General features: G+C 37.2%; 1 protein-coding gene across 1 annotated transcript; it reads left to right on the plus strand.

Moving 5' to 3' along the window:
* The first annotated feature begins 271 nt into the window (after positions 1 to 271).
* On the plus strand, positions 272 to 9,950 carry ssbp1 (single-stranded DNA binding protein 1). Its single transcript, XM_053650012.1, has 7 exons — positions 272 to 328; positions 4,325 to 4,381; positions 4,612 to 4,669; positions 5,692 to 5,832; positions 8,645 to 8,732; positions 9,368 to 9,456; positions 9,658 to 9,950. The coding sequence occupies exons 2-7, from the start codon at positions 4,358 to 4,360 to the stop codon at positions 9,696 to 9,698; spliced, it is 441 nt and encodes a 146-aa protein (XP_053505987.1). The 5' UTR covers positions 272 to 328; positions 4,325 to 4,357; the 3' UTR covers positions 9,699 to 9,950.
* The last annotated feature ends 298 nt before the right edge of the window (positions 9,951 to 10,248 follow it).

A 10,248-nucleotide genomic window follows, 5' to 3' on the forward strand; every position in this document is an offset into this window, starting at 1 on the left:
GGGAGAAGCACATATGAGTGTGATGATCAGGTGTCCACATACTTTTGTCCGTATTGTGTTTGTTTGAACAGTCTGTGCGTTCAGAACGAACCTTTCACATAAACGCAGACAAATAAACACATTTAAGAGGAATTATTAACGTGTTATTAGTTTGCTAAACAAATGTTTATGGTCTGTACAACTTGACAGTAGAGTAAGTGTAACGTTAGCTAATATTAGTTGGCTTGACGGCTCTGAGTTTAGGGCGGAACTATCCGGTCGGCCATGCATTAGCACGGAACATTTTGATGAACGGACCGGAAACAGCGTGCATTCCAACAGCGAACATGTAAGTTCAATTTAACTGTTACATTTACATTTATTCGTTTAACAGACGCTTTTATCCAAAGCAACTTACAAATGAGAAAATACAAGCAAAGAGCAAAGCTAAATGATTTAAACAGTAACTCTAGCACTTAAGTGTGGGAGTCAGTGTGGAGTAGAAGGAAGGAGGAGCACAAATACTTTTAAGATGCAGCAGACATGGGAGCCATGAATCCATTGAAACTTACTGAAAAGCTAAAAGATGCAGTGGAAGAGTGCATCAGGATGGATGAGGCATAAAACATCACTAATTTGGACACAAAGCAGCAGTGTGTATAGAAAAAGAAGAAGAAAAAAGATGTGCTAGGTGAAATCTCCTGAGCATAAGTGTTGTAGCTGTGGAGGAAAGCAGGCTGTAGCTTATGGAGGGTGTGAGGTCATGAAAAGGGAGGTTCAAGTACAGAAAACCACATGTGCAGTGGTGTTAACACCTCGTGTTTGTAAATGAATGGATGAAATGGTTACAGGGTGATTGTGAACTGGTCTTAATGAGCAGGAGATGTGGTACTGTCACACCACCAGAGTTGTTCAGGAAAAGAAGGACAACAATAGACCAAAGTTGTACGTCTGACGCCTGAAATAAGGAAAGCTCAGATAAACAAGGGGGGCGTTTTAAGTGTAGTTACGGATGCTGAGAAAGTGTAGGACATGAAGTACTGCTAAAGCTTAAAGACTTTTTAGACCAAAGATCAATCAGAGCGGAAGTGGGAAGAACAGCATCCAAACTTTGTGTTGTAGACAAATGGAACACCTGACCTCCACGGTGAGGAATAACATCTTTTCGCAGATCCCAGGAGAAATAGGAAGGTCACGACGAGGCTTTAAGGAAAAGAGGGATACGTTTGCAGTGCACATTAAGGAAGTCTCAGAAAACCTATTGACTGGATAGAGGAACGGGCATTAGAGTGAGGGTTAGGTTTTTCCTTTGAAAAGTTAAAAACTGTAATCAAATGGGGCGGGGGGGGGGGGGGGTGATGCTGAGGTTGAGGTTATATAAAGAACAATCTGAAAGAGTGGAGACATTTAGATTCTTGCGCAGTACATATTGGAAAACTAATTAGGAAATGCAAGAAAGTGTTCAACTTAATGAGGAGTCTGGTATGGGAAGCCAAAAATATCACTTAAAGACATGGGTCTTTAGTGTACACATCAGCTCGTTGACAAGCTGAAGGAGTTAAATAGTATAAAAAAAATAGTGAAGATTTAAAATGTCCTACTCATACGAATAACCTAGAGGACATGCAGACATGATAAGACATTAAGGTTTAAGTAATGGCCTCAGCACAAGTGTATTAAGTGCCTGAGAAAACTTGTTTAGAAAACGGATGTCCGGTGTGGAACGCTTGTTTGTCTTTGGGTGCTCCTGTCAGTCATTTTGTAGACACTAGACTCTACAGGCCACTGTAGATCCTGGGGGTGGAGCTTTGTGGACATGAGTAGGAATGGGGTTGTTGTGGGGAGGCTCAAGGGTCTTTCAAATGTCAAATCCACCTACTTAAAGGTGCATTAGGTAAGATTAACGGTTAAGTACATGGGTTCGACCTTTGAATGATTTTATAATTTTCCTTGAGCCCACACCCTTATTCCCACCCATCTCAGTGAAGCTCCACCCCCAGGCTCTTCAGAGGCCATAGAGTAGTGTATATAAAATGACTGTCAGGACACACAGCCAAACACAAACAAGTGTCAGTTTTCCAAAAGGGTTTTCTCTGTGATTTAATACACTTGTGCTTAAACCTTTCTATATTATCATGTTTTACAAATCTTTCAGGTTGTTCTTACAAGTATGAAATAAAAAATATTGCCTGTTGACCCTTTAGTCCAAATTATATCGTCACCAACCCTGTATCACTTAGACATTTATACACATTCCAGTCCAGTAGGTGGCGGTATTTCACCACAACTTTGGATGCCTGAACTAAAGACAATAACATTTTATACAGACAAACAAATGTTTATATATACTTTTTTGACAGTCGTAGAACCCATTTATTCGCTTGCTTGGTTAACTTTTGGAGTACCCGACTTGGTTTATGCCTTTAAAAATGCTCAGGATAAGGAGTTTGGTGTTTGTGTATCATTATTTAAAAGTGGATGTAGGATTTAGGTTATAGTATAGTATTAATCATTAATAGCATTAAAAAAAATTGTTATAAATGATCCATCTTGTATTTAATGTTTATGTACTTCATTGTGGACGCCTCCATATTGGACTGATGCTGCCTTCAAGTTCTAGAAGTTTGTGGTGTAAGTGGACAGCATGAGGAAACTTTATTTTTTTTTTGTCATCATCAAAAGAACTTTATTTTGCCTTAATGACTGAACATAAAGAACTGAATAGATAACGCATAATTATCACTGAAAGAATGCTGACTTCAAGTCAAGTCCTGTCAGAAACGTGTAATTAAGAGGTGGAGGTAAATTAACATGCCACCACAATGTCGTATTTACAACATGGGTTGTAAACATGGGTGTGCGTCAGTAACAATAACAAAATGTCATGAACATGAATGTAACGTCTACAGCAGGCGGTAAGATTTCAGAGATTAGGCAAAATAAACTTCTTGTCGCTGATGATACAGAAGTGTCCTCATGTCACTCGAACACACATCTCGTCACCCTTTCCAAACCCGGATGCCAGAACTTCCGAGGAGGACTTGAAGGCAGCATATTGTGGACTTTTCCTACTCTGAGGTCATAATTTGACACTTATTCATGAATCACTTCCTCACTATCCCTCTATCTCACACACACACCATCATTTTCTCAATTACTATATCGTTCACTCTCACCCTCCTGTTTCATGCCATCTCTTGCAGTTCAGTTACCTTCAGTGAGCACTTTATCCTGGTCAGGGTCACACTTATTCACACCTTGGGGCAATTTGGCATAGCATTCCACCTACTGGAATGTTCTTGGGAAATCTGAGGAAACAAACAGATTACGATCATGTGAAACTCCACACAGACAGTAACCCGAGCTCAGGATTGAACCAGGGACCCTGGAGCTGCGATGTGGCAATGGTCTCTCTCAGGTTCAAATCAATGAGCTTTACTGTGATGGTTACAGCATTACCACAGCACTGAATTCACAATTGCAATTGTATACAAATAGAAAAAGAAAACAAATCATAATAATATATAATCACACAGCACAAAAGACAGCCAGGTCTTTGTGTTAGTCATGTACTATACTCCTCCTCTTCTTCTCTCCTTATAAGACAAGCAGTTCATCAGTGTTGGTAAGAGTGTAGAAGTGAGGATATATTTTCTAAGCTAGATTTTCCAAAATTGGCTGTTTATTTGATACTCACAGAAGTGTCTCTTGTCACTCTCTGTCCATCTCTGCTCTTTTAATCAGCCAATCTCAATAGTACACAGACTCGTCTGTATTTTGTCATTGTGGTCCTGTGTTTAATCGCAGTCACTATGTTCAGGTGATCTGCCGCAGTATATAGTTGATTTAGGGCCAGAGAGCGTTTCCTCCGTGCTCGTGTTTGGCTTCTCCAGTGCCTGACATAGATTTGTTTCTAGAGCATCACAGTTTGATTGAATCTGGTTGTTGTTCCACAGTAGAGCTGGGCGACATGACAAAAATATCGTCGCGATACTTTTCTACAACACATGATACACGATGTGCATCACGATATGTATTTTAGCTAACAAACTGTTCGCAAAACAGTACTAAAATACACACACACACACACAAAAACATGTTAAACTGAGTTTGACGATACTTTAATGCCTACAAAGACAAAGAAGTACCAATTCCAGTATCCGTTCAGTACCATTTAATTTATAATTATTAAAAATGTTTTTTGTTTGAAAAAAAAAATCAGAATACCAATGATATCTCAGAAAAATGTATCGCGTAATCATTTGTCACGATATTGATATTATATCGATATATCGGCCAGCCCTATTCCGCTCCGCTGGATATGATCAGTTATATTTTTTCCTAGATTCACCAGACAGAAATCCATCCATAAACAGAAATGCTTCGGAGTGGATCAGCACTGGTAAGTATATCTTTGTACATAGTCATTTTTTTAGGTTAGCTTTTTCTTAATGGTTTTAACCATTTTGTATTCAAGTCTGTTTTTTGTTTTGTGTTTTTATCTGTGTTTTTTTATTTTCTTATGGTGTAAAGTGCGTTGAGAAGCTGCTTTAAAGGCACTATATAAAAAATAAAGTTTCTTATTATTATTATTATTATTTTATATAACTACATGAATGTTTTATTCAACAGTTATTCAGGCAGATTGTCAGGAACGGATCCACAGATGCCAGTCTCATCTTGGAGAGATGTGAGTTTCAGGTTCTTCCACAATCGTTTCCATGACGACAGAAGACAGTATTTTTAATGGAAAGACGATTCCAATATTAACACTTTGTGAGAGCATATCGGATCTCTCCATCTTAACGTTGAGAGATCTTTTTAACCTTGTGTTCGATGTTGACATTGAGGTTGAAGTGTACCGTGGCCAAAAGATGCATAACACCCCGAAACAAAATCGGGAAAAACGAAACAAAACCAAACCAGACGTCACAACATGATTTAGGGAAATGACGACTGTTTTAAAATTCAGATTTAGGGAAATGTTTTCTCATGGTGATTAGGTACCTTTTAAATAAATCATGCTGACATTGAAAGCTTAAACAAACTTTATTTGGTCTTATATACAGGTATTGAACGTTATTAGTATTCTGACTGTCCAATCGAGACATGTCCCATTATGTTTATTCGATAAAAGCACATCATTTAGACTCCTTGTACCTGTGAGACGTAAGTCACATGCAGCATTAATAATAAAATAAAACTTTCAGCTCCGCAGCTGGATGTGCTGCAGTTTGTGTTTTTAAGACAAATCCATACAGGTTCTTGATAGCAGTAGTAATGGGATCATCACCTTCTTTAATCAAAACACTGAGTGCACCCCAGTTCCTTCTCGCTCAACATCAGTGACTGACCTCACTAATGCTCTTGTAGCTAAATGAACACAAATCTCCACAGCCACGCCTTCCCAGAAGAGTGGAGAATATTACAAGCAAAGTAGGAATATATCTGTAAAAAGATGTTGTGGCGGTCAGGGATTATACCAGTGCACTACTTTGTCACATGTTTTTATGTTTAAATGGTCAATCAGGAACAGTGGTTTGGTTTTGTACATTGATTTGTAAATAAAACTGGACTTGACTTGTGTGGCACTGACCCTCTCTTAGTCCGCTCGTAGTTTGATTCATCCTGAATAAACACATGGGTGCCATTACTCACATTTTGCTCTAACATACATTAATACGTCCTTCTCCTTCTCTGTCTCTCTCTCAGCCATTAACCGGGTACAGCTGCTGGGGCGTGTGGGCCAGGACCCTGTTATGAGACAGGTTGAAGGTAGAAACCCCGTCACCATTTTCTCTATGGCCACGAATGAGATGTGGCGCTCGGGAGAGGGAGAGATCCCCATGACAGGTAACAGCATGCAATAAATATATATCAGATATGGAAATATACTGTATATGCACTAGTGGTGTGATGGTAAACCTGTATGTAGTGTCCTGTCATATAAAAGTATGGAATGTGTATAACCTTGTTATTGTTTTGCTATACCATTACGTGTTTCAGTGTTGTTCTTATAAACTGCTATAAAGTCTTAAATTATGTTCGAATTTCCAATATATATAAGCGAGTTTCAAATCATGTTTATTTATTTATTATACTCATGGTCTGTTCAGAACTGTAAATTGGTAAAGACATGTATTATGATGTACTGCATTTTCCTGACTGCTAGATGCTATTGGTTCTCAGAGTGGGGTTCGTAAATGTTTATTTGGTGATTGTGGTGGTACCCGTCATTTTTATTATGGAGTTCCAATAGTTAATAATAGGGCTGTAACTAATGATTATTTTCATAATCGATTAGTTGGCCGATTATTTCTTCTATTAATCGGATGGGGGAGGGGCAAACTTTCACTGCCATTTTTTTCCTTTATTTAAAATAAAATCCACAAACTGAGTGTTACAAATATAAACTTAAGACTAAAACTTTATACAACTGTTTATCCAATTATATAAGACTGAAAAGAACCCAATACACACACACACACCAGAATATATATTACTCATTTAGGACTGTAGTTTAATTCAATTCTTTTTTTTTTTTGCATCTATAAAAAAGTACTACGTAAATATTTATATAATAAGTAAACTTTTTTTTATATATATATATATATATATATAAAAAATGTGTATATATATATACACCCCACACACACACACACACAAACCCATTTTAGAAAAACTCCACTAGACGGTAGAGTACACAGTGCATAGTGTAAGTGCACAGTACTTCATTTGGGACACAATTTTAGTATTTACTCTCCGAAGCGTGTTTTTGGAACAGAAGTAATGTAATGAGTAAATGTACCGCACGCAGACCGACTAATCGATAATGAGATTCGTTAACAACGATTTTCATAATCGATTTTTATCGATTTTATCAATTAGTTGTTGCAGCTCTAGTTAATACATTTTTCACTGGTCACTTTAATTGAATGTGTTTAATCCAAAACTCAAAAACAGTCATTCAGCCCATAGATAACGTAGACTTGGCCCTAAAGCATAGGTTCCTAAACTTCTTCAGCAAATGATCTGAAATGGACATTGTGAATTTTAAGTGACCCCCCCAAGCCTAGACCACCCTACATTTTATGTACATCTGGAGGATTTAAAAGCAACATTCACCAGATGTCATGTTAGATCTAAAACATCCCCTGTCCATCTGCTTTCCATGTCGAACTGTAAAATGTCCAACGATTTCATGCACAGTGACTTTAAATGCACTGAAAGGCTCTGTCAACTTTCCGCTGTCATCGTGATTGTTGTCATGATCTGTGTCTCAAACCGAAAACTGACCTTCACTCAAAAATGTTTACTAATGTAGAAAATTCAAAGACTGGTATGCATAACAGACTATTCTGTAAGTGTGAAGGCTACATGGGAGGTTTTTCAGATTTAAACACTAACTTTAATAGAAAAACCAGGTTAGTGTTAGCACTCAATAACAGTCTAGAATAGTACACAAGTATGCAATTTTTCTGGTAACATTCCACACAAAATCCATCTTCGATATTTATAGTATTCATTTGTAAAATAAATGAAGTAAGAAGAGATTGTGAGTTCTCTCACAAACCGCTAGTTTGGGAACCCCTGAATTATTGAATCCTGTCTGTGAATAGTTCAGAAATGTTTATTTATTTATTTTTAACTCTGTGGCTTCATTAAGTAGCCGAAACAGTATTGTATAAACAGTATTGTGGGATTTCTAAATAATGTATAGAAATGTAACACACACTGTGGTGTTTGAAGCAAAAATTCATTTCATTATATGACGTCTGTAAACAAATGACAGTAAATACACATAAGTACAAATTCACCTGATTATTAACGAATTGAACTGAACTCAGTTTAGTTTTCAAGACGGACAGAAATCATCAAGTTGAAACCCGTCTTCTGCATGCGGAATCGTGAGAGTTGAGGCTAAAAATGCAGCTTGGTAAAATCCTTTCCACACCAGCTGCTGCGAGTAAACTGATACGCTGTGAAAGTGTAAAAACCTGAAAAAGAATCCAGATAAACTCGTACATGCAACACGCTCCACCATTTCAGGGTCACTGCTTCCTTGAGAATCAGTCTGAATCAGATGTGGTCTGGTGGTTAACCCTTTTCTTTAGTGGATGTGGTTGAGGTGGAGCTGAGTCAGCTTCTATACATCTGTGCTGGGATTACGTGATAAACTAGCAACTCTGTAAATAACAAATCAATGTATATAAACAGAATGTACAACCCCAATTCCAAAAAAGTTGGGACGCTGTGTAAAGTAAAAAAAAACAGAATGCAATGATCTGCAAATCTCATAAACCCATATGTTATTCACAATAGAACATAGAAAACATATCAAATGTTTAAACTGAGGAAATGTACCATTTTAAGAAAAAAAATAATAAGGTCATTTTGAATTTGATTGCTGCAACACGTTTTAAAAAAATTGGGATGGGGCAACAAAAGGCTGGAAGAGTAAGTGTTACTAAAAAGAAAGATCTGGAGGTTAATTGGCAACAGGTCAGTAATATAATTGGGTATAAAAAAAAAGTATCTTAGAAAGGCTAGGGTTAGGGAATTGGAAGTCATTGTATTCTGTTTGCATTCTAATTGTGGTACTAGAATATAAAGAATATAAATCTATCCTTCGTTCATGTTGAATGTGTGACGTTTGGGTACACAGGAGATGTCAGTCAGAAGACGACGTGGCACAGAATCTCAGTGTTCAAGCCCGGTCTAAGAGATGTGGCCTATAACTATGTAAAGAAAGGGTATGTATACAGTGCAGTGCACCTGAAGTGTTTTAAATGAGTTTCTGGTTATATATGTAGTGGTACCAAATAAGATGAACTTTATTGATCCCACACTGGGGAAATTCCCTAATGTATATACATTTGAATTTGTGTCAGTACTTTTTACGATTATTAAAAAATAAACTCAGGAATGTGAAGTTTCAGCTCAGTTCATGACCGATCAGGCCGATCACAACCAGGGCTAAAGACGTGGTACACAGCAAACTTTAGCTGCAGAACCTGTGTGCTAACTTAACTAATGTTAAGTAAAAAGTCTAACAAAGCTAATGTCATTGATTAAACATAGTGTAACAGTGCTAAAGCTTTTGCTGTTATGATAAACATTGATTTTTTTTTTTTTAATACTATGTAATACATTTGAGAATATGACAAGGCTTCACTAACTGAAATCTCACACCACCTCTGACAATTTGAACTAGTAAGGGTAGTAATTAATGTTAAGATATTTGGGGGGTGTGGGTGGGTCAGGAGAGCGGGGAGAATGAACTATATGAAATGATTTATTGTACAAGGTTTAAAGGTAGAGATACTTCAACAGATGATGACGACTTTGTACCACTGTCAGATATTTGACATTTAAAATCATTGTTCAGGTCTCGGATTCTCGTCGAGGGGAAGCTTGACTACGGAGAGTATGTGGACAAGAACAACGTGAGACGGCAGGCCACCACCATCATTGCAGGTTAGACATCACGCATCTGCTCGGCTCTGTAAATAACACTCAGCTAAAATATTCTGCTAAATATTAATGGTAGATGCCACTTATCTAGCCAGGCATTAGGAAGTTTAGAAGTTCATGACACCTTCATGACTTAGAAAATAATGATTCTGGGTCGAGTGTGGCTTTGTACTTCAACAATAGATCTTTTCTCTCTTTCTACAGATAACATTGTCTTTTTGAGTGACGTGCGGGATCGAGAGTAAAGGATTTTCCTGGAAGCTCATTAAACAGTACACAATGTGTTATGATATTCTTGTTATTTGTTCTTTTGTGTGACTGTTTGTTCAGCAGTTGAATGAAGGTATTATAATTATGTATGACTTCCTTATGTGAACAGAAGCTAACAGGTTTGACCAAACCTTACAGTGAATTTATACTCTTCTTCAAAAACATATTTGGTTTCATTACTGATATACTCTTACCTTGTATTGTAATAAAAAAATATACTGAACTCCTGTCTTAAGAGACTTGGTGTTAACTCTTCACCACAGTGGCAGAACTCATTTATGTTTTGTATAAAGACAGTTTCTCTCTTGTTTCCTGTATGAAACAAGATCCCTTTTAATGCTTTTATGTCCTACCGGTTCAGTATATCTGGTTTCAGAAGCTTTTAAACACTTGTTTCAGGGAAACTTCATTAAGTGGTGGTTTCAGTAGTCTTTGCACTTGCTATATATAAAGGTAGAGTTTCTAAACAGCCTGTTTTGTACACATGAAATATAGAATTAGGTGCAAAGATTTGCATATACTCAG

The sequence above is a fragment of the Ictalurus furcatus genome, chromosome 19 (genome assembly GCF_023375685.1).
Source record: "Ictalurus furcatus strain D&B chromosome 19, Billie_1.0, whole genome shotgun sequence".
Taxonomy (NCBI): Eukaryota; Metazoa; Chordata; class Actinopteri; order Siluriformes; family Ictaluridae; genus Ictalurus; species Ictalurus furcatus.